General features: G+C 44.6%; 1 protein-coding gene across 4 annotated transcripts in view; it reads left to right on the forward strand.

Moving 5' to 3' along the window:
• Positions 1-25,347, forward strand: part of LOC111959602 (protein TANC1) — a 173,837-nt gene that overhangs the window by 121,273 nt on the left and 27,217 nt on the right. For all 4 annotated transcript variants that reach the window (XM_023981286.3, XM_023981287.3, XM_023981289.3 and 1 more), the window contains exons 8-15: positions 2,864-2,986; positions 4,861-5,145; positions 6,005-6,162; positions 11,133-11,364; positions 14,427-14,593; positions 20,378-20,985; positions 24,450-24,558; positions 24,930-25,052. In XM_023981286.3, coding sequence (XP_023837054.1) covers positions 2,864-2,986; positions 4,861-5,145; positions 6,005-6,162; positions 11,133-11,364; positions 14,427-14,593; positions 20,378-20,985; positions 24,450-24,558; positions 24,930-25,052 — 1,805 coding nt within the window. The remainder of the gene's footprint in view (positions 1-2,863; positions 2,987-4,860; positions 5,146-6,004; positions 6,163-11,132; positions 11,365-14,426; positions 14,594-20,377; positions 20,986-24,449; positions 24,559-24,929; positions 25,053-25,347) is intronic.

Consider the following 25,347-nt stretch of genomic DNA (forward strand, 5'->3'; position numbering starts at 1 on the left):
TCTTCTCCTGTCCCCCTCCCTCCTGCCGTCTCTCACTCCTCTCTCCCTTACATCATTCTCCCTCTCGGCTTGTCACTACCCCCTTCCTGCTCTCCTCCTGTGCCCTGCTCTCCGCTCTCTCTCTTTCCTTTCTCTCTCTCTCTGTCTCTATCGCTTGCTCTCTCTCCACACACCTCACCCCCCTCTTCCTTTCTCTCTCTCTGTGAAAGCAGAACAGGGAGGATCATTGATTAATTCCTCTGCGAGTCCGGCTGCCCGATGCAAACTGTAATCCGCCACGTTGGAGGGGAGCAGCTCTCACCGTATTCCCACCTTTCATTTATCCCCTGCTTTATTCACCCTCTTTTCCTCCTCCGCTTGCCAAAAATCCATGTGGGTGGGGGGGACAATCTCGTAAAGCACCCGCATTCTTTTTGCGCGGAGCGCTGCTAATGCTGTGGATGCTGTGAGAGAGGGAGAGGGAGAGAAAGCGGTGCTTGTGGACTGCCAAGCGCAGTCACCAGTTGAATGCAGCCAGTGTGCCTGGACATGGATGGGGGGCGCTGGGGCAGAAGATTCACTTGGGTACGCTGATGAGCGTCCAGCCCACTGGGGAGAATAATTCTGTGGAGCTTTTCCACAAAGGGCCTCCGCCCTGCCTGCCTGCCTCTCAGCCTGCCTGCCTACTACCTGCCGGGAATGAGGAGGAGTGTTTTTAAATACCTGCTGCTGTCCTGCCCAGCTCTCTGGCTCTGCTGCCGCTGACTGACTGTAAGTAGCTACTTCAGCTTCTAGTGTGGTGATACCAGGGGGACCCACTGCCCAGCACCAGCAGGTTGGCAGTTGTGAGAATTGAACTCGAGAGCAACGAGCGGTTTAACATTTTGGCTGCATTGTGTGAAGTGATCTCTCATGTTAAATTAGAGTATAGCATTTATTTATTCTAATTTCGTGGCCGAAATGAAATTCACATCAACAGGTTGATAGTTGGGTAGACTAACAATGAGGTCTTTTTTACATAAATGTTTCTATTGATGCATGCTGCCTTGCCTGCTCTGTTGTCACCAGCTGGCTCTCTAATTAGGAGAACATTCCTCAGAGGAAGTTGGGGAGGAAAGTCTCTCACTGTCCTGTCTGTCCTCCCGGCTCAGCTGACGCTTATGGAGTAGAGAGTGAGAGAGAAGGGCTTTGATTTTTCCTGTTGAAGGCACAATCTTGAATTGGTACATCCATTTAGCTGTTTACCAAAAAAGTGGCAGGGTGATGGAGTTGTTGTTCAAATCCCAGACAACACCTGTGCGTCAATCTAATTAACATGATAAAGACCAAATCCGTCTGTTTAAGCTAGAGATACCTGGATTTTTATGCATGGGCTGCATCTCAATCCACCGCATCTGCCAATGTCGGCCCTCCGCACCTGCGGTGGAAAGTGGCAGAGCTACTTTGTCTGTAGCGTCCGAACGGTTTGGCCTACTAACTAATATGACCACTCTATGGAAAGATGAGACTCACAGACACAATGTTGTTCTCTGTTTTGCTCTACGACCCCCATAAGTGTCATTGGACCCGTCTGATGGTAACCCGGTAACATGGAATTATGGTCGTTTTGTGCAAAAAAATACATATATTTCCTGCCCTTTATTATCTCTTAGATATAGGACAGACACTTCAAAACCTTATTCCTTATGATACATTTTTTTGTGTGTCTGTTTTGCCATTTAAGAATGTGTTACTCAATGCGTTTCTTTGAGCTATAGTAGTAAAGGCCAAATACAATATTTTATCTTTTGATACCTACAGGGGTCCTAAAATTCTCAATCAAATAGCTAAATGATCCATGGTATGGCCATCTTAAAACAATTCTATATGTTAGGCTTAGACTTTTAGGGGTTAAACAGGACGCCGGCTTGAGGATAGCCGGGTCTCCATGGTGATTTCATTGTTGCCTGGAACACCCGAGACCTTGTTTCACGTTGTCTGTCCCCGTGTGTGGGTTTCATAGACCGAGGATGGTAGGTAGAGATGGAGGACGAGTTCTGTACAGCAAACTGCTAGTGTTTGTTATCACTTCTAGTTCTGATCATGACAGGTATTGTTTGTAGTCATTCTTCCTTCATGACGCATGTTCTCTGGGTCTAGGTGCTGTCTGTGAGTTCTCTCTGTAATGTTGTTGCTGTAGCCTACTGTATGTTGTCAGGCAGTAATCCCTGTAGTAAGGCTGACTTTAGTTAGTAAATGTGTCTGTTGGCGCTGTGTGCAGTCCTCCCTGACGTTCGTATCAGGGCTGTTTCTACATTCCCAATGTAAGTGCACTCCTTTTGACCAGGGCCCTGGTAACATGGAATATGGTGCCATTTGGGAAGGATACTGGTTGTGTTTAGGTTGTTACTAGCTCTGTTTGTACTCCAGCACACAGGAGTGTCAATGGGGACAGACCTCTCCTCTCTCTGAATCGTCAGCTGTCAGGTTGGATCAGGCTGGGGGGATGGGGGATTTTAGGGGGGATAGGGGATGGTTGCTCCTCTCCTCTTCTCTCCTGTCAGCTGTACTTTACCTGGCTGCCCAATGCCCAATCCACACCACCTCCAGGGAACTGTCAATGCCAGGGTCCACCGTTCCCTTTCCTCTGCCTGAAATCCTGCCATCGAGATGTCGGCCTGGATCTGTGTCTCCCATCTGATACATGTCCTACTCCTCTATTCTCTCTCAGCGTATTAAGGACAAGCCCTGGATTTCCCCAGTGACATGTTTTCCATGATTGGTTTTAGCTTGTGATCCAGGAACTGTTCATGGCCATTTGTCTGATTTTGTCCAATCATGAAGGCTCGTTGTCTTTTTCATATCCCACACATTATCTCATTGTTTTCTCTCTCTTTCTCTGCAGCCACCAGTTCGACCAAGCTGGAAGACCTGAGCTATCTTGATGAACAACGTAATACTCCTCTGCGGACGTCCATTCGGCTGCCCTGGCATAACACAGGTGGGAGGGCACCACAGGACTCTAAAGGTATGCTTCATAACTACCACTCTAACAGCATGGGCACTGTACACCAATGCTGCATCCCAAATCGCACCTTATTCCCTATATAGTTTGGGGCGGCAGATAGCCTAGTGGTTAGAGCGTCAGACTAGTAACCGAAAAGGTTGCAAGATCAAATCCCCGAGCTGACAGGGTAAAACTCTGTCGTTCTGCCCCTGAACAAGGCAGTTAACCCTAGGCTGTGATTGAAAATAAGAATTTGTTCTTAACTGACTTGCCTAGTAAAATAAATAGTTCACAACTTTTGACCAGGGCCCTTTGTAGTGCACGACATAGGGAATAGTGTACAGTAACTAGCTACTAAGAACATAGAACAAGGGCCACTATAGTGCACACCAAATGTATAAGTGAAACATAGGGGAAAATGTAAACCTATTCCATAGAACACAGAAAAGCATATCCTGTGTTTCCTAATGGCTACAACATAGTGGTACACCCACAATATCCTTTCAACGACTAGGCCTGTCCTTAGAGCAGCTATTCAAACAGCAGCTATTCCGTTGGCACCGTGCACATTACTCTTTTATATTATCCTAGTATAAATCCCAGTCTTGGCTGAAATACCACAGAGTTAATATTTGATCACGCCATGAATAATGTAATATTACATCATTAAATGCTCGCAAAACTATTTAACCCTCTTTTAAAAACCCTTCTGTTTTCACTGCCGCTGTCAGTATAGAGTTGTTAGTATTATGTAAAATGTCCCCATGGACAGAAAGTTGTGCAACAGTCCACATTTATGAACATTATGTGTTTGGCTTTCCAGACACTTTAAGCAGTCTAATGGAAAAAAAGAAAATAAATTGCAAACCTTTGCCATCCGCCTACATGATTGCCAATGGCTGTTTGAATGAAGTTGAGTAACTTCTCCAACTAAACCTCTATTCTCAGAGTACATCGCTCAGTAGACAGAGGGGACTGGCTGTGGTCAGGTACTGCGGCTAGTACTGATGTTTCTCTCTCATGCAGCCGAGGTGTGTGTGCGGGGCAGAGAAATAATCGGCGCTGAAGTTAGCTGCCCTGTTGAAAATCACTCACAAATTGGCCAAGCCAATGGAGCTAGCTGTACATAGCTCAGACTGAGAGAGGAATAGAGAGAGAGAGAGAGATGGTAGAGAGAGATAGAGATGGCAATGATGAAGAGAGAGCCGGGGGGGGGGGCTGCAGAGAAAAAATAGCCCACTCTGTTTCTCTAGCTGTGTGGTGGACACTGACTGCAGCCCAGGCATCTCCCCTCCTCCCCCTCAACAGCCCTGAGAAGAATGTTTGGCCTGCAGCAGGTGTTTATCGCCTGGCTGACATGCAGCACTTATCAGACTACAACCGCTCTAGACAGACAGACAGACAGACAGTGTTTTGTGGTTCTGATTAACTGACATGTCAGAGCCAGGGATATTTATATTCCTCAAATGGTGTGAGAGTGAGACACAACAAAGACGGTTCAGAGGAAATTCCAGGAGAAAAATATATTGATTATCGTCGATGGTGCTAGGGCTCGGGCTCCACATTCTGAGCGTGAGTGTCAGTTTCGCAATCTACAGAAATGTTGAACATTGCTTCATATTACATCATTTTGGCTGAGCGCTGGCTTTCAGAGGAAACAGATGAAAAGGTATGGTCAACAGCGCAGGTGTAAACAGTGTTTCATGTAGAGACGTTCCCTAATCAGTGCCAAAAACAGTTTCAAGGCTTGTCTTTACACCAGAAACCTGTCTCTTTACTTTTTAGCCTAGCTGCTTTTCATCACCTGTGTAAATGTACCATGCATTATATATGAACTATTTTCTTATGAACCCTCACTGAATAAATGTTTGTCTGTTTTATTTGGTTTCCTCCAGCCCGCTTTGCTCCCTACAAGCCGGTGGACATCATGCTCAAGCCGCTGCTGTTCGAGGTGCCCAGCATCACCACAGACTCAGTGTTCGTGGGCCGCGATTGGCTCTTCCAGCAGCTAGAGGACATGCTGAAGGGCGGCGGTGAGGCCGGAGAGAGCCGCGGCGCCGTGGTCATAGGCAATGTGGGCTTCGGCAAGACAGCTGTCATCTCCCGGCTGGTGGCGCTCAGCTGTCATGGCGGCCGCATGCGGCAGATCGCCTCCAACAGCCCCAGCGCATCACCCAAAAGTACGAAGTAACCCCTAGTTACATCCCGAATGGCACCCCTATATAGTGCACAACTTTTTAATAGACCCCTATATGCACTGGTCTAAGATAGTGCACTATATAGGGAATAGGGTGTGACCCTAACATGAGAATAAAGTGGTAGTGTTGGCAAGGACAACAGGATTTCAGGCACGTCATCCAGTCACAGTATACATCCCTCATGGCACCCTATAGGGCTCTGGTCAAAAGTAGTGCACTATATAGGGAATAGGGTGCCATTTGGGATGCATCCACAGTCACACGCTGCCTTGACGGTTAGAACCGTTATTTTTTGGGTGGTCTATAAGGAGATTATGTGCGGTTAATGTGCGGTTAAATCCATCAACATGTATAGTAGTGACAGAGGATCTTCCTCTATCAAATGTTCAGGAGCTCTTCTGACAGGAAGTATCTATCGTTGGTGTAGACTACTGTATGTTTCTGAACACAAGAAGGGCACAGCCTTGGTTGCACTGATGTCGTTGAAATGCTATCACGAGTTTTGACGTTCTAACACTGTATGCTACGTGTAAATCTTCCACACATTCCCGCAAGGTTATTCTGTACGAATGAGAATATATAATCATTGTGAGAATCAGAAATGTATTGATTTGTCAAACAATGACAAGTATTGGGATTCGTCCCAAATAGCACTCAATTCAATATATACGTAGTGCACTACTTTTTACGGGAGCCCTATGGCGCTGGTCAAAAGTAGTGCACTACAAATGGAATAGGTTGTCATTTGGGATGCGGCCATGGTTGCACCTGAACCAGCAGTAGAGTCTTCACAGTGAGTCTTCCTGTTGATGGCCCCTGATTCTCTCTCTCTTCCTTCCAGGTGGTGGTGACACCCAGAGCACAGACCTCCCCCTCAGCCAGCCGCCCCAGCCCACCCCGCCCCCCAGCGCCACCAACACCCTGAGGAACAACAGCTGTCCCGGCACCCCAGAGATCCAGAGACGCAAGGAGGAGGCCGTCAAACGACTGGCCACCAAGGTACTGGAAGTTCACCTGGCCAGATCACAGCTCATATCCCAACCCAACCTTTGGGAATGTTGTTGTTGTGACTTTGTCAGTGTCCCAAATCACAGAGAGAGCTCTGGTCAAAAGTAACACTATATAGAGAATAAGGTGCTATTTGTGACACTCCCTTTGAGATTAGAAGGGAACTTCTATTTTTTTTTWAAGTTGGTCTTTTGTTGGCATGGAAATGTGTTTATTACACATGACGGCTTTTGAGCATTGTCTCATTTCACCAGGCAGGTTCAAGGAAGACATTTTGCTACTGTGAAGTGTATCTTTGTGCTCAGAATAGCAAGAATTTGATGAGTGTCCAWGGTCCCAAGAGCTCCCATTCACTTTCACTAATGAAGTACTGCAGAGGCAAGTATTCCCTTCTCTCTCAGTCTACTTCCCCTGTCCTTCATTTCATCCCTCAATCCACCACCTGAGGTTTAGGGAGGGAGGCTGTTGGGGCCTCTCTGACTCTCGTCCTTTCATGTCCAGGCTGTGTTTCCGTTAGTCTTTATTAGGGTTTTAACCAAAAACATAATGCTGCATGCGGCACTCAGTTGATTTATGTTTGTTTACATTCATTTATTTTTATATGAAGCGAGTGAATAATAAAAATGTCCCTGGGGTCCTGGATGTTTATGAAAGACAATCACAGAGTCCCTGTTAAATAAATTCTCACATCACGGGCCAGTTTGATTTGCAGCGAGCCCTGGGCTTAGTTAAATAACCATTCCTCTTAACTCTCCCTCATCGAATGGACATCATATCCAACGTGTAGTCGCTCAGGCCCAGCTGTCAGCTTGGCGGTTCCAAGACAATGGAGAGGGAGAGAGTGAGAAGCTCACTGTGTGTCCTTAACATGTTGTGGTTGCCTGGGACACTCTTCTGTCGTTCACAGAGAGAGGCACATGATGTGTCGGGCCAGACTCCCCTAGGACTCGACTCTGGCAACGTCCCAAATGGCGTCCTATTCCCAATATAGGTCAAAAGTAGTGCACTATAAAGGGAATAGGGTGCCATTTGGGACACAGATAACCTCGGTGTTGCCAGGGCAACATGTTAGCAGTGTGGTCAAAAAGACGTCAGGTATGGTAAATTGCCCAAATCGGAAGGCTGTGGCTCACAGTTCACAACATGGAGATAGCAGCTTCCTACAATCTGAGCTGACTGTCAATGCAGAATGGCTTATTTATGGGTTTATTTATTCCACCATCATGTATGTATATTATGGCTTGGCTATGCAACTTGTTGTTATTTGTGTGTAGTTCAATAAGGAGCCTATCCTTTACGGTTAAAATATGAACAGTGTTTTCAGTATCACCATCCATTTACACATAGTAGCCTAACAAAGTGGATCTGCTCAGGTATAAATTGCCTCTGAGGTACCCTGCTGAGTTTAAARCGTGATTACAGCTTATATATTCACCACCTAATTGTTCCAATTCACAGTTCCCCTTCCCACAGCTTTTTAAATATCCATCTGTTATTTCGCATATTATTTTATAGCCTCATATTTATTCCCTTCCGTCTGTGAGAAGAAAGCTGTGCCACTATCCAGCTTGCAGCTTAGCATGCCATTTGCAAACATTACTGTGGGACTTTTAGAAATACTTAATGGGTGACTGCACTTCCTGATTTGGTCTTGTTTTTCATCAATGCTCATTAAGAAATGCTAGAAGGGAAACGAGATTTGTCTTGGGGGTGTGGTTTGATGTGGGTGTTTCTTGGGTGTGTCTTTGCCGTTCAATCGCAACAAACAAGGACAGTAGCTAGCCAGTTCGAGTTGAAACATTATTGAACGCAAGCATGACTGAAACATTCCAAGGCATTTCATTCACCCTTGTCCCTAACGCTGTTAAATCATATAAAGGGTTCTGAAGTCTTATAGAAAATAGTGTCAGAGGGGCCTGCTTTCTTTCTCCATGTTATGACTGTGAAGTTATTTCAACAGTCATCACGGCTAAATAAAAAGGAGATGCCTCTCTTCAAAGTCACCCTGTTATCCAGGGCACTCACTTATGCGTCTGCAAAGTACAGTATTTGGTAGGCTTTTGCAGTTGCAATAAGGCACCGGTATCGCTTGATTCACTTATATGAGCACAATCACACTTGAAGGTTTTGTCCCTGAATTTGAAATGAATGACATTCACTTACGACTCTGGAAACGTTCAGTTGTACTGCGGAGAATCACCTGGAAAGATGTGACAAACACCAGATGTTCATGTCTCTTTGATGAGGTAGAGTGGCCTGCATAAGGTGGAATATGGTCCACACCTGGGAGACATTGTACCTCACTGTTCCTGAATCCTCCCTGTCAGAGTAGCTGTACAGTGAAACCGTTTCTGATTAGCAAGCTGCTGTCCTCTCTTTCCTTCTGATCCATCCCCGACAATGGACATCTGCTTACATCTGTGTCTTTTCAGAACACAACACCGCTCGCCCAGTGTCTTAACAGTATTGTCTTTCTCACAGCCGCACGCTATATGGATAGCGAGGCTAGGTTCTCTCTCCGATACAGCTCTCTATTGTTCCAAAAGGATTTGTCGTAGCCTCTCGTTTCACTTCATTGTCTCAGTGTTTTCACGTATTCAACTCATTAAAAGAACCGATCTCAGTCCTCTTTAAAATGAACTCTGAACTTTATTAACATGTAAATAAGATTGGTAACAGAATAAAAAGCAGAAGAATAACTGCAGATGAAATCATTCTGTAATTACTGCTATAATTATCTCCACCTTTAAGAGGTTGAAGGGATTTTGTACCATATGCTGTGATTCTCACCAAATATGTTGTTGTCTTCACACTCTACTCAAACCCCACAATTGAAAAAACAGCTGATGAAGCTCTCTTCGCCTATGAATCACATATTGCAAACAAATAATCTGAGCTATAAACTAAAACACATATTTTGTAATTGATGTGCATTCTTGACAATCGCTAATCAATATCCAATCATCTTCTCTGTTTTGTGGCACCAATGAGAGGGTTTATGGCAGGGGAAACGGTGTTGCAGTAGTCTAGTGTGTGGTGCGGAAATAATGACAGGCGAACCTGGGGAGCTTTGTGTTCACATTGCCATAAAAAAGGGAACCAAACCGTGGAATTCAAGTGAACCAAACTCAGACCACCTCTCGAGGTTCGTTTTGGGGGCTGTCTTGGCAGTAGAGATGGTAGCAGTACTTTGGCAATGGTCGGCGCTTCGGCCTCTTTATTATTATGCCCAGTGAAAAAATGCCCCTCCCCCCTGAGTTGGTGTTGGACAAAGCCATCCCTAGTAACCTAGTCTGTCCAAACAGGAAAAAACGCTATCAAGCAGACGATTCAATAATACATAATTGGAAATGATGAAGGCAACAGCCGTAATGGCAGCGACCAGGCCAGTGCCTCAAGGTCCTCTTTCCCTCGTCCTGGGCTACAATCGTGTGCCAACTTCCTCTGCCATTTGGAACTAAGTGACAGAGATCATCCTGGGTTTTAGCGCACTACTTTGCTACAGCTAAAGTGCTTATCCTTGATTTATAGTTTGGCTAGTGTTATATTTCTCCCATTGCAAATGACACAATGGCATGATTTACTCGACGGTCAGGTCTAAGACATTTGCGTGGACATATTTAGAATCTATTTCTCATCTGATAGTGAATGTGCGGTTCTGAGACTGGTGTTCTGGGCGAACTGTTTCTCTGACCTCTCGGGGACGTCTACGTCATTGTGCCTGCCTGGGGACAGACTGCAGGGCTGCAGTTCCTTTCTGCAGTAGACCCATGCAGAGGTAGGATTGCTATGTGGTGAGCTAAGGTGCGGTAGTAACTAGCCAGTCACCTGCTCCTCCTGTCCTGCTGTACCTGTAAAGTGTGTCAGCTCCTCCAGGTTTGACTGCAATTAGGACACAGAGAAAGAGCCACAGATCCCCAGGGTCCCACCGCCCCCTGTCCAAATCAGATGTCCGTGTCCGTGAGCACAGCAGAACCTGTTCAGCACAAGGCACAGGCAGCACATGGAGCTCCTAGGGCCCAGTGTTTTGGGGAGGTTAGCGGAGGTTGTTGAGCTTTGCTTCAGCCTGTTGATCATCAGACCCTCTATCTGAGTAGGGGATGACACCTGGGTCCTATTCATTAGCTCACAGCGTAGCAAAACATTTTGCTTCCGAAAAAGAAAACAAACGTTTATTGTTGGACAATTCAAGTAGGCTTGCTCTGTTTCGGCCCGTTGTCTTCTGTTTTGTCCCTATTGAATATGCCCTGCTTAGGTGGGTTAGAGTGGGTTATGTGTGTCTGGTTTAGAGTCGGCCAATTAAATCCCTTACAAAAAAAGATTGCCGTTTTGAAACGGCAGTAAAAGTGTAGTAACTGAAGTCGACTGTGGTATTTTGGACGAAGTAATTCCAGAATAACTGCAGTGTACTGCAGTTGAACTGCAGTTATACTGCACTGTAACTGCAGTTACACTGAAAAATGACTCTAATAAACAAACTGTGTTATTTTGGAAGAAGTATTTGCGGCATACTACAGTTAGACTGCACTTTAACTGCAGTTATACTGCATTGTAGTACAGTTAAACTGCAGTCTGACTGTAATCTTTTTTCGTAAGGGTTGCGTCTGAAGGACATGCCTTCAAGTCCCAGCTTTGGTTTCAGACTAACAAATAGCATTTTGGCTTCTGTATATTAACCTCCAAATTCGATTGTATAATGGCAGCAGTGGAATGAGGTCAGGAACAGCTTAGTCGCTATACCGAGCTGCTGTATTGCATCAAATGCCTTGTAGTCAACAAGCCTATTGGCTTCACAAGGACTTTGAGGTCACACAGACAGATTTTTACAGACTTAAACCAAGAACAATATAAGCTACTCATAGTTGACACTAAAGTATGGTTTTGTAAAACAGCAAAGGTCTCTTACATTTTAAGCCACTAAAGTTGCTAAACAATTGTTCCCTCTCTTTTCTCCTGTCCAGGTGGTTGCGTATCACTACTGCCAGGCTGACAACACCTACACCTGCCTGGTGCCAGAGTTTGTGCACAGTATCGCCGCCCTGCTGTGCAGAGCACCCCAGCTCACCGCCTACAGAGAACTGCTGCTGAAGGAACCCCATCTACAGAGCATGCTCAGTCTGCGCTCCTGTGTCCAGGACCCTATGGCAGCCTTCCGTAGGGGCGTGCTGGAACCTCTGGCCAACCTCCGCAAGGGTACGATGCTAAGCTAGTTACACCTAGGTTCATTCATATCTGACTGTCTCACTGTCACTGGGGTTCATGGTCCAAAAGGACTCCCGATGTTATAATCTAGGCGTTCAGTGGCTCAGGGTTTCTAGCAAGTGTATTCTAAATAACTGAACCACAGGTTTGCTCAGATTTACAGTCTAGACTGTGTAGAGAGAGACAAATACTGACCGTTCCAAGGTGCCCTTCGGTCTCGTAAAAAATCGCAGACTGGCTACCTATGGTCACTCCAGAGACCGTTTACTGTGTTTTTCACTTCGTCCAACTAGCTGAAATAAATGAGGGTTCCATTTCTTCCACAAAGGAACTGAAATGGGTTAAGCTCTGGCCGTACTGAGGGAGAAAGGTCTGCAGGGACATTGTTAATTGCTTAGCGTAGCCACTCTGTGTTTGCTCTGACATGGCATTGATTTTAATTGATGTTACGCTAAATGGTTAGCGGTACATTGTTATTGTCGTCATGACAGAAGAATACAGCGTCTCTAAGGAAGCCTGCGTCTTATGAATATTGTACACAACATGACCAAAACTATGTGGACACCTGTTCGTTGAACAACTCATTCCAACATCATGGGCATTAATATGGAGTTGGTCCTCCCCTTGCTGCTATAACAGCCTCCACTCTTCTGGGAAGGCTTTCCACTAGATGATGGAACGTTGCTGCGGGGACTTGCTTCCATTCAGCCACAAGAGCATTAGTGAGGTTGGGCAATGATGTTGGGCGTTTGGGCCTGGCTCAGCGCTCACAGAACCAGACTATTATTCCTCCTCCTCCAAACTTCACAGTTGGCACTATGCATCCAGGCAGGTAGCGCTCTCCTGGCTTCCGTCAAACCCTGAATTGTCCGTCGGACTGCCAGATGGTGAAGTGTGATTCATCACTCCAGAGAACACGTTTCCACTGCTCCAGAGTCCAATGGCGGAAAGCTTTACACCACTACAGCCGACGCTTGGTATTGTGCATGGTGATCTTAGGCATGTGTGTGGCTTCTCAGCCATGGAAACCCATTTCATGAAGCTTCCATTGAACAGTTCTTGTGCTGACCTTGCTTCCAGTGGCTTCAGCACTCGGCGGTCCCGTTCTGTGAGCTTGTGTGGCCTACCACTTCATGGCTGAGCCGTTGTTGCTCTTAGACGTTTCCACTTCACAATAACAGTTGTTCAGTTGCTGCCCCGGTTATTGACCGGGGAGAGACGGGGCCACGTTGAAAGTCACTGAGCTCTTCAGTAAGGCCGTTCTACTGCCAGTGTTTGTCTATGGAGATTGCATGGCTGTGTGCTCACTTTTATACACCTGTCAGCAACGGGTGTGGCTGAAATAGCCTGAATCCAGTAATTTGAAAGTGTGTCCACATACTTTTGTATATATAGTGTATCTCTCCAAGGCAGACAGACAGACAGACAGACACACACACACAACTATCTCAAGGTCATCATGGTCCGTTCCGCACACACACGACCCACCAGTTTCCCCGTGCTCGTGCTCTACGCTGAATCAATATGTTATTGCAGGAGCCTAAACAGCCAATATAGATAAACCCAGTGTTTGTATGATGGAGATGGAAAAGAATGGGAATCAATGTGCAGGGCACAGAGCAGAGGAGTGGGCAGACAAGGCATGCAGCAGCTCTCCTGTGATGTTAGGGTGGACCGTGATGGGCCCTCCCCACCATGCCGCCTCCCCTCATGACTCCCACCGTTCCTTATTGAAATGAATGGCCTGTTCGATTGACCTGGTCGCTTGGGCTTGATAAGGAAGAAAAAACGTGTTGATTTGTCCACTCCGTCAAAACGAGAAACTTGCATCGGCGCTTTGCACAGCCATATTAGAAAGGACTTAGCCAACCCTAGGCTTGAGGCTTTGCAAAAATAAAGAAAAACTTCTGGTTTACTTTATTTTACAGAATAAAGTTTTAGAGGGGGTTTGGTTGGTGCAAATCTGATTTGACATTCCTACTAGGAGAGGAGTTGAGATCTCCACATTTGTCTGTGTTTCTGATCATCAATGTTGATGCTGAATGTAAGGAGGAACCCCAGAAAAAGGTCTGTGTTCCAAATGGCACCCTATTTCCTACACTCTTAGAAAAAAGGGTTCCAAAATAGTTATTCGCCTGTCCCAGTAGGAGAACTCTTTTGAGTCTGTGTTCTAAATGGCATCTTATTCCCTACAAGCTTAGAAAAAAGGGTTCCAAAATGGTTCTTTGGCTGTCCCCATAGGATAACTCTTTTTGATTACATGTAGAACCTTCTGTGGAAAGGGTTCTACATGGAACCCAAAATGGTTCTACCTGGAACCAAAAAAAGATCTAGCTGGAACCAAAAAKGGTTCTTCAAAGGGTTCTCTTATGGGGACAGCCAAAGAACCCTTTTCGTTTCTAGATAGCACCTTTATTTCTAAGAGTGTACGTAGTGCACTACTTCTGACCAGTACCCCTATGAACCCTGTACAAAAGTAATGCACTACTGTATATAAGGAGTAGGGTGCCATGGGGTAAGTGCTCAAGGACCCTGCCCTTCCAGCACTGTGAAAGTCTGGCTGAGATACTGCAGTGAAGTAGAGCACTTCCTCGCTGCGGTCTCACCACACAGCAGTTTAGCGCACTGCACTGTGGATACGGCTGCCGACGCACTCACGTTCATTCATCACTGCGCTAGCTGCTTTGGAGATGTGTTAGAATAGTAGAGGAAACATTCTTAAAAGAAGACGCATGGCACAGCAAGGCACAGCAGTACAGAGAGATGTCAGTAGTCTCATGTATCTCAGTACAAGGTTGTCTGTAGAGTATGGTGTCCAACTAATGTTTTACTCTCATACTACTGTATATTCTGGCAGTAGCTTGTATGTCTGTCTGTATTTCATGAGCCAAAAAGAAAGAAGAAAAAAAGGGTTATATTAAACTCCTCTGCAATATGTCATGTTGGCTTGACCTGGAGGGTTTGCATTTATCAACTTGACCGTTAAGGTTTGTGAATTTTCAATTTGTTTCTTTCCACCGTGACCCCTGTTGACCCCTCTCTGGTGTTTTCAGAGAGGAAGATTCCCGAGGAAGACCACATCATCCTGATAGACGGGCTGAACGAGGCAGAGTTCCACAAGCCAGACTATGGAGACACCATCGCCTCCTTCATCACTAAGATCATCTCTAAATTCCCCTCCTGGCTCAAACTGCTGGTCACTGTCCGAGTCAACCTACTGGTGAGGAACACTCCAACTGTACATGATGTAATACTGTACAAGTAGGGTTGCAAAATTCCAGTGACTTTCCCCAATTTCCCAGGAATCAAGAGGTAATAAGCAGGAAATCCGGAATCCTCCAACCAGGACTCCTGGTAAAGCTGGGAATTTTGGGAACGTTGCCAGATTTTTGCAACCCTACTCCCACTGTAGATGGCGTAATATTGTACAAGTCATGTACAAATTACTTAATGAGAAGGATATTATGTATTCTGCCTAATTGTTAGCTTCTAAATATTTCCATAGAGGTGTTCGTGTTGATCTCCTATGGTATAATTCATGAATTCCTTGAATCGACAGCACTCCATTGGAGCTTCACTGAATTCAAGTGCCATCTCAGCACAGCTTACAGCTTAGACAGAACTTCCGAATTCAAGTGAATAAGATGCTTCTACAACCACCGTTGGTATGTGTAGGTATCAATATTTGATACCTCTCTCACTGAGTGACACAAACACCGGCAGATCCTGACAAGGGTTTTTTCCCTGTCATACATTGTCCTCTACAAAGTGTCATTTCTGTCGAGTGCATTGACAACGGTACTGGTACGAGAGTAGGAGAAGTTGCGCTGTAACAGTGACCCGGGAAACGGCTGCATAACAAGGGGACGCGTAGATGAGAGCCACAGACTGAAGTCTACCAATGGAGGAGAGGAGCTGAGCTGGGGATGCGTCCCAAATGGCACCCTATTCCCTATATACTACCGGGGACCTACTTTTGAGATCAGCGCTGGTGTGAACCATCGAAAGTAGTGCACTACATAGGGAATAGGGTGCCATTTGAGACGTAGCCCTGGCATTCACTTCTTTGCATTGGATGAGGCCCGGTTTTGACAGGTCTGATGGACTAAAGCTGGGCTGATTGCCTTGGCTGGCCATGTAGCCTGTAGTCTGAGCTTTGGGATAATGTGGCAGCTGACTGACAACCATATCTGTACCAACTCCAGTCATGAATGCTTTCTCAGCCACTATGGCTCTTTCTGGCCACGGGTCCCGCCACCTGTCAGAATGCATAGTTAGTTACACTGCACTGCAGTCAGAGGAGCATGGCAGGCAACACTCATTTATCTATCTATGCTTTCCGTTGTGTGTGTGTGTGCGTGTGTTTGTTTTTACTATCCTTGTGGGGACCAGAAGTCCTCAGGAAAAGTGGGGACATTTTGCTGGCCCCCACAAGGAAAAAGGCTATTTTAGGCTTAGGGGTTAGGTTTAAGGTTTGGGTTACGGTTACGGTTACAATTAGGGTTAGGAGTTAGGTTAAGGTTTTAAATGAGGTACCGTGTTAGGAACCGCTAGTGTTAGGAACCGCTAGACCAGAGAGAGGATTCCTCTGGTTTATGTTCGTTGGGCTTTCTGGGTTGAGTTGGGATTAGGCTATATGTCATGTCAAAATATATTGATCCATCATCCCAAAAAATAAAGTATAAAGGGTGATGGATTAGTCAACCAGAGGAAGCAGTTCAAACATGCAAAATTCTGGTAACTTTCCCAGGTTTTCCAGAAATCCCGGATGGTAATATTAAGGAAGTGGAAGGGAATGAGCAGGAAAATCCAGAATCCTATCTGGAAAACCTGTATATTTTCTAGAAAACCTGGGTAGTTACTGTAATTTCGCAACCCCAGGGAGGCTCTTGGATAAATCCATTCTTTCTGTATGCAGTAGGTAGGATCAGTGGAGACTAGAGCCAGGTGAGTGTTACCTCATCCTCACACATCCAAAGTGTAAACAAGATCTCGGGGGAAGGTCGTTCACAATGGCTAACCCGACAGGCTTATAACAGTGAGGTGTTCTTAGGTGAGGTGTTAGCTCACAGTCACCTTGTCCAGCCTGTGTATTATTCAGTGTGTTTTCGGTCTCTTTTTTTCCTCCTTTCTCTATCTCTCTCTTCTCCCTCTCCCTCCGTTTCGGGTCTCTCCCTCTCTCTCTCCCTCTCTCTCGGAGAAGAAGGTGTTATCTCTGGGCTGCATTACCCAGAAAGGCAGGGAGATTGCAGCAGGATTAAGGTGGATTGATTTCTCTGACCCTGAGGAGTGTGATTGAAGTGTGGGCTGTGTCCACAGCGTGCCCGCTAAAAGTGTCCCCAATGGCCCCATCTCTTACTGTCTCCAGCGCTCAGTCTCCCAGTTCACAAAGCCTTTGTTAGCAAACACAGTGGCGAGTGTCTGCCGATAGCTTAGTGCTCCAGCTATCCCTCTGTGCTTACTGACCTTGGGCTGATAAGAAGAGCTGGAGGATCCACTCATGATACAGAAGATTGTCCGTTTAGCTCTTAATTTTGCGCTCGTTTCTGTGGTCAGGAGAGATATGATTGTGGAATATTAATTTAGAATTCTGGGCATACGCTTAGGTGTAAATTCTATAGTTGATTTAGCATTTTTCTGTAAAAATATATTGACTATAACTATATATATTAGCATACATTTGCATAATAGAACTTACCAACGTTAACTATTGAACCGTTCAAGCTATATACACCAAACCATCTTTCATGTGTTCAAGCTATCCTAACTTGTTATCTACCTACATTTTCCAACTATAAACAGTCACCACCATTACTACCGACGACACTACCACTACTATAACATATTTCAAAAGCATACATACAGTTGAAGTCGGAAGTTTACATACACTTAGGTTGGAGTCATTACAACTCATTTTTCAAAAACTCCACAAATTTCTTGTTAACAAACTATAGTTTTGGCAAGTCAGTTAGAACATCTACTTTGTGCATGACACAAGTAATTTTTCCAACAATTGTTTACAGACAAATTATTTCACTTATAATTCACTGTATCACAATTCCAGTGGGTCAGAAGTTTACATACACTAAGTTGACTGTGCCTTTAAACAGCTTTGAAAATTGAAGAAAATTATGTCATGGCTTCAGAAGCTTCTGATAGGCTAATTGACATCTTTTGAGTCAATTGGAGGTGTACCTGTGGATGTATTTCAAGGCCTACCTTCAAATTCAGTGCCTCTTTGCTTAACATCATGGGAAAATCAAAAGAAATCAGCTAAGACTTCAGAAAAAGATTTGTAGACCTCCACAAGTCTGGTTCATCCTTGGGATCAATTTCCAAACGCCTGAATGTACCACGTGCATCTGTACAAACAATAGTACGCAAGTATAAGCACCATGGGACCACGCAGCCATCATACCGCTCAGGAAGGAGACACGTTCTGTCTCCTAGAGATGAATGTACTTTTGTGCGAAAAGTGCAAATCAATCCCAGAACAACAGCAAAGGACCTTGTGAAGACGCTGGAGGAAACGGGTACAAAAATATCTATATCCACAGTAAAACGAGTACTATATCAACATAACCTGAAAGGCCGCTCAGCAAGGAAGAAGCCACTGCTCCAAAACTGGCATAAAAAAGCCCGACTACGGTTTGCAACTGCACATGGGGACAAAGATCGTACTTTTTGGAGAAATGTCCTCTGGTCTGATGAAAACAAAAATAGAACTGTTTGGCCATAATGACCATCATTATGTTTGGAGGAGGCTTGCAAGCCGAAGAACACCATCCCAACCGTGAAGCACGGGGGTGGCAGCATCATGTTGTGGGGGTACTTTGCTGCAGGAGGGATGGTGCACTTCACAAATAGATGGCATCATGAGGATGGAAAATTATGTGGATATATTGAAGCAACATCTCAAGACATCAGTCAGGAAGTTAAAGCTTGATCGCAAATGGGTATTCCAAATGGACAATGACGCCAAGCATACTTCCAAAGTTGTGGCAAATGGCTTAAGGACAACAAAGTCAAGGTATTGGAGTGGCCATCACAAAGCCCTGACCTCAATCCTATAGAACATTTGTAGGCAGAACTGAAAAAGCGTGTGCAAGCAAGGAGGCCTACAAACCTGACTCAGTTACACCAGCTCTGTCAAGAGGAATGGGCCAAATATCACCCAACTTATTGTAGGAAGCTTGTGGAAGGCTACCTGAAACGTTTGACCCAAGTTAAACAATTTAAAGGCAATGCTACCAAATACTAATTGAGTGTATGTAAACTTCTGACCCACTGGGAATGTGCTGAAAGAAATAAAATCTGAAATAAAATCATTCTCTCCTATTATTCTGACATTTCACATTCTTAAAATAAAGTGGTGATCCTAACTGACCTAAGACAGGGATTTTTACTAGGATTAAATGTCAGGAATTGTGAAAAACTGAGTTTAAATGTATTTGGCTAAGGTGTATGTAAACGTCCGGACTTCAACTGTAGTTATAAACATTCTAGCAAACACACACCACATTTTCTTCAGGAAATGTACTTTAAGTATTCACTGTTAGCCTAAAGAGTTAATCTATTAGAACAACAGCTAGCTATCAGTAGGTCTGCATACAAACCTATTCTGCATAGTTCTTCAATAACCATAAAAATACTTTAAAGAGCTGTCATCACTAGATCACAATCCTATTTCTCTTCCAAATTGTAGCCAAAAATTTTCTAATAATTACATCATTCAACTCAAATCAAACTTCTTTTACACTGAACATTTTACAACAGTCAATCGTGCATCTGTTTATCTGAAACCCACAGCTTGAATGAGAGTTGCTTTGCTTTCCTAAGAGTGTTGTCCACATGATCCTCCCTTTTATTCCCGTTTTATGACAGAAGATCACTTTGTCTTCTTTTTGTTTTCACACTCAATAACTGCAGTTTAGAAATGTTTGTGATCCAACTGACTCACAATCCAAAGTAATATGGTTGATAATGTGGTCTATCAAGGTGATCAGACCAATTATTTTACTACATTTAACTCTGATTATATGTAACGCTTAAAATAGTAAAATATTACTTTTTAAACTGCTACCACAACCACCATTTTTTTAAAAGAGTTAAAGCAAGTCCCACCAATTGAACTTCATGTACTATTACCATCTAGTTGTTTTACCCACTTTCTCATTTACATATACATCGAATTTTGTATGGGTGATGGTACTGGAGAACAAATATTTTATAATATAATTAACCAATAAGGTGTGATGGGGTTGTGGTATATGCCAATATAACCACGGCTAAGGGCTGTTCTTATGCACGACTCAACGCTGAATGCCTAGACACAGCCCTTAGCCGTGGGATATCGGCCATATATCACAACCCCTGAGGTGCTTATTGCTATTATAAACTGGTTACCAACGTAATTAGAGCAGTAAAAATAAATGTTTTGTCACCCATGGTATACGATCTGATTACACAGCTTTCAGCCAATCAGCATGGAGGACTCGAACCACCCAGTTTATAATATACAGTGATCCCTCGCCACTTCGCGGTTCACTTATCGCGGATTCGCTATTTCGCGGATTTTCATAATGCATTTTTTTTTTTTTTTTTGGTGCATTGTGCTTCGCATCTTGTTCGCTAAAAACTCACTCCCGCTTCTTGTAATACATGCTACGAATTGTGCTATCATTTTGTCGTCTCGTGCAGTTATGTGTAGTACATAAAACAGCTTGGCAAATTTACATTAAGTTGGCCAAATTATCTTGTAATTTCGAACATCTCCTAAACCCATAATGTCGACGAAACGGCCTACACGTGAGTCACTGTATTTGTATACATGTAATAGTTGCTAATTGTAAAAAAAAAAAAAAAGTTTTCTATTTCGCGGATTTCACTTATCGCGGGTCATTTTCGGAACGTAACCCCCCGCGATAAACGAGGGATTACTGTAACAACATGCTATTAAAGTGCTGTAGTAAATCTAATAACCATGTCATTGTGTCTTCCGTAGGAAATCACCAGCCTCCTCCCCTTTTCCAAGATCTCTCTGGACGAATTCCCCGAGAACAAAGAGATCAACACGGACCTCAACGCCTACATCCAGTACCGCATCAATGGCAGCAAGGACATCATGAACAACATCTCCCTCAATGGCAAGGCTGACCCTATCATCGTGGGCAAGGTGAGCAGCCACCTGATTGCCCGCAGCCAGGGTTCCTACCTGTACCTCAAACTGACCCTGGACCTGTTCGAGAGGGGGCACCTGGTCATCAAGAGCGCCAGCTACAAGGTGGTGCCCGTGTCATTGGCCGAGCTCTACTTACTCCAATGCAATATGAAGTTTATGACCCAGTCGGCTTTCGAGCGCTCGCTGCCCATCCTCAACGTGGCGTTGGCATCGTTACACCCCATGACAGATGAGCAGCTGTTCCATGCCATCAACGCGGGTGCCGTGAGCGGCGAGCTGCCCTGGGGCGACTTCCAGCAGTGCATGGAGACGCTGTCCTCTTTCCTCATCAAACGACGGGACAAGACACGCATGTTTTGCCACCCGTCCTTCAGAGAGTGGCTAGTGTGGAGGACGGACGGAGAGAGCACCGATTTCTTCTGTGACCCCAGGTGTGTTAAGCTAACTCAAATTTACCCAGGTTAGTTAGGCGAACTCAAGCTCAATCAGTGAGTTAGGCAAACTCAAACCTACCCGTTGGAACCCACTCAAAACCATATTCTGTCATGGGGTTAACACTGACAGTAGAGCTTTTACTCATCAATACGTTCATAGTATTAGGGCCCTATAAAATGTGTTTTAACCGCTAACAGCTACATAAAGTGAAGACTAGACATACGCGCACTGTACACAACACATACAGACAGGCATTCCTGTGCTGTTTCAGAAATTTGCAGGAAAATACAAATCACTGATGCATTTTGTTCATGTCTTATGATTAACTTTAGCAAATGTATGCCTTTTCTAATAAGTTCAATACATTATGTTGATTTCCTATTCAATACATTTTTATATATTGTTGAATTCCGTTAAGTGTTTCTGGATTCCGTGATTCTGTCCTCTTTTTCCGCAGCGCAGATTTTATAGGGCCCTAGGAGATTTCTCTTTTCAGTAAATCCGTTTTGTTAAATGGAAAATGCACCCTCTCTACCATGAGTGAAATGTGCGGTTGCCTAGGGATGGCTCACTGGCATTTCTGCTAGCACTCAGAAGGACAAGACATAATTACTGTACCTTGTTTGGTTCTGAATATTCTGCTCTTCAGACGCTTTTTAAAATGTAAATAGCGAGGGAGACAACCTACCATTTTGTTCGAGGAGCAAACAAGCTCGAGCCAGTTTTGAAGGGTGGTTTGTGCACTAAAGAGGGAGAAAAGTTGTGCGTGACTCATCTCTGCCTGGGAGACGTCTGATGTCTGATGATGTCTGTTTCTTCACTTGAAGAGGAAATCGAACATTCAAGACAGTGTCAACGCGTTCCCTTTGAGTTATATCAATCCACTCCTTTTCACTCAGTCAGATATGTTATCGCTCCCCGGTTTGTATACCGCCATTGATTGAAACACAGGGGTAGGCTACTTGTGGAATCCCCAAGGGGGGGTAGAGGACGGCGTTTTGCTGCAGAACAAATGACGGAATTTACAGCTCAACTCTGAAACAGAAGCTGACAAGTCATATTTCTTCCTGTTGCTGTTAAGTTGTGCTCTGCTGGGTGAGGAAACTAGCCAGGGGAGGGTAGTGGTCTGGTCAAAAATAGGGCACTAAAGGGGGAATAGGGTTCCATTTGGGACGCGGTCGATGTTGTTTGGCTGAAACACAGGGGTTGTCACCATACATCGTAGGTCACATTATCTTACTGGGGATCTAACTGATGGGTTGAAAGCCAGGAAATGTAAGGCTCCTTCAGTGCTGTGCGTGCAGGGAAATTTTGCTCAAGTTCACTGAGGCTGGATGTTTACTGACAAGGATGTTTTCATAAACACTATTCAGTGGAAATAGCTATCTGTGGACTTTAGACACCTCTGGCAAGTGGTGAAACTGAGTTTGTTCTGAAACATGCTTTTATTTTTACAGAGATACTCTGAAGTTGGCAAACTGTAGGCTTAGTAACAAATGAATACTATACAGTAGCTAACATTACTACTATAACAATAACACCGATAACTTGTTATGCTGTCCCTAAAGCATCAACACAGTGTTATTGTTGATTTAAAGAGAACTCTTTGCAAACAAACATGATTTGGTATTAAAGATTGTGGGATAATAAATCTGGTTTATGCAAATCAAGAGGGAAGAAAGTAAAAACATTGGTGTAAGGGAAGGGAGAAGAAAGAGGTTCTGGAATTTAAATATGTATGCATCCCATCTGAAATATTAACAAGAAATCTGCTGCATGTTCCACTTGATTTCACACTGATCAAAAATATAAACGCAACAAATTCAAAGATTTTACTGCGTTACAGTTCATTTAAGGAAATCAGTCAATTCAAATAAATAAATTAGGCCGTAATCAATGGATTTCACATGACTGGGCAGGGGTGCAGCCATGGGTAGGCCTGGGATGGCACCCAGCCAATCAGAATGAGTCCCCCCCCTCCGGACGATCCCACAGGTGAAATTGGTGAGGTGAGGTCCTAGGCTGGCGTGATCTGCGGTTGTGAGGCCGGCTGGATGTACTGCCAAATTCTCTAAAACAACATTGGAGGTAGCTTATGGTAGAGAAATGAACAATCACTTCTCTGGCAACAGCTATGGTGGACATACCTGCAGTCACCATGCCAATTGCACCTTCCCTCAAAACTTGAGACATCTGTGGCATTGTGTTGTGTCACAAAACTGCACATTTTAGAGTGGCCTTTTATTGTCCCCCAGCACAAGGTGTAATGTGTAATGATCATGCTTTTTCAAAATCGGCTTCTTGATATGCCACACCTGTGAGGTGGATGGATTCTCTTGGCAAATAATAAGTGCTGACTAACAGGGATGTAAACAAATGTTTTTTCAGGTAGAACCCTTTTTGGTTCCAGGTAGAACCCTCTGTGTAAAAGGTTCTACATTGAACTCAAAAGGGTTCTACCTGGAACCAAAAAGGGTTCTCCTATGGGGACAGCTGAAGAACCCTTTTAGGTTCTAGATAGCACCTTTTTTTATAAGAGTGTAATGCACACTAATCAGACTGGGCAATGTGTCCCAAATGGCAACCTATTTCCTATAAAGGCCATATGGGCCCTGGTCAGAAGCAGTGCACTACATAGGGAATAGGGTGCCATTTGGGATGTAACCCTGGGTGAACTCACTTTCTCTCTGTCCTGACTCACCTATGCCTACCTCCTCTAAGCTGCAGTTACTGACCTACCTCTTTACACCCTTTCTCCCCTTCCAACACAATCTGTCAAAACAAAAGCAAGCGAAGACCTGGCACAAGGACAGACACAGAGAGCTAGAAGAAAGCGTTTAGCCACACTAGCTAGCTGCCAGCTTGTTATTTTTTATTTTCCCATTTAAAAGAGAAAGCTCACATTAATGGAAAAGGATCAAAGTGAAACGGCGGTCATGCGTGGCCTTTTAATGAAGTTCTCTGGTAATTAACACTTGCAAGCAGATCTACAGTGAGGAGAGGAAGGGGAGTGGATTCAACACAAGGGCTGCATTCTGTAGTCCACATCGCTTGTCCTCCTCGTGGCCCTAGCCAGGCAGGGACTAGACAGCGTTTAACAGCGTTTAATCAGACCGACAGAGAGAACGGCGTGGAGTAATTGATAGAATAATGTACCATGATGACAACAAACTCTCCAATCTCGCAAGACAATACATTAAATCGCAATGATCTATCTCCGATTGCCTGGGCGAATTTAAAAAAAGGCTTTTGTTTGAATTAGAAACGCAGCCGTCACTCCCCAATCGGCCAAGCTCGAAAGTGGATGTATCGATGTATCTCTCACATTGATACAAACTAAGAACATCCTACCTTGACATAATCACATGTAGACAACTAATGTTTTTCCATAACCTTGCAAACTTTTAGTTGATAGTAAAGCAAATAGGTGATGGGAATTATCTTTGTGTTTCCTCTACAGGAGTGGACACGCGCTCATGGCCTTCATGCTGTCACGACAAGAGGGGAAACTGAACCGGCAGCAGACCATGGAGCTGGGCCACCATATCCTTAAAGCACACATCTTCAAGGTACAAGAGACTAGCTACTTACAGTAGTTCTGGGACAGTATTCTCAAAGAGTCGGAGTGCTGATCTAGGATCAGTTTAGCCYTTTCGATCACAATGAATCAGATTACATGGCCGGGAGGACCTGATCCTAGATCAGCAATCCTACTCTGAGACTCTTGATGCATACTGACCCAGAAGCTTACAGTGTATATCCCACCTTTACTCGTGTTCAATTCCTTTTGTGAATTTTAGAGTACATACATGTATGTATGTTTATTTATTAATCAAGATAGATGTGGATGGTATCATCAGAGGAGCGAAGGCTCTGAGTGCATTCATCACTGGTTTATTGACCTGGTGTGTGTGCATGGATTCTCCGTCTCTGTCCTCAGGGTCTGAGTAAGAAGACAGGCGTGTCGTCCAGCGTGCTGCAGGCCCTGTGGATCAGCTGCAGCGCTGACGGCCTCTCTGCAGCCCTGGCCTCTCTGAGGAACCTCTACACCCCCAACGTCAAGGTAAGACTACCCACCCAGCTCCCCCCTCCAGAACCCTAGACTCTCACGTGGAGCACTGCCTTGACATACTGACTGACATACTGCTGGTTATTTATTGTTTATTTTCACGGTATCTTGTACTTGTTATTGCTAGATACAGCGAAGACGTTATTGAGATGGAGAGATAGAGGGACATAGAATGAACAGTGGTGCAGTCAGGGTTTAAACCCATTCATCCAGTGGCAATATGTGGTCCGCGAGCAGCAGCACTACCACTAAACAACCCCTAACCTCTTCACTCCCGTCCCCCTAAAAT

This window comes from Salvelinus sp. IW2-2015, linkage group LG36 (genome assembly GCF_002910315.2).
Source record: "Salvelinus sp. IW2-2015 linkage group LG36, ASM291031v2, whole genome shotgun sequence".
In the NCBI taxonomy this organism is placed as follows: domain Eukaryota; kingdom Metazoa; phylum Chordata; class Actinopteri; order Salmoniformes; family Salmonidae; genus Salvelinus; species Salvelinus sp. IW2-2015.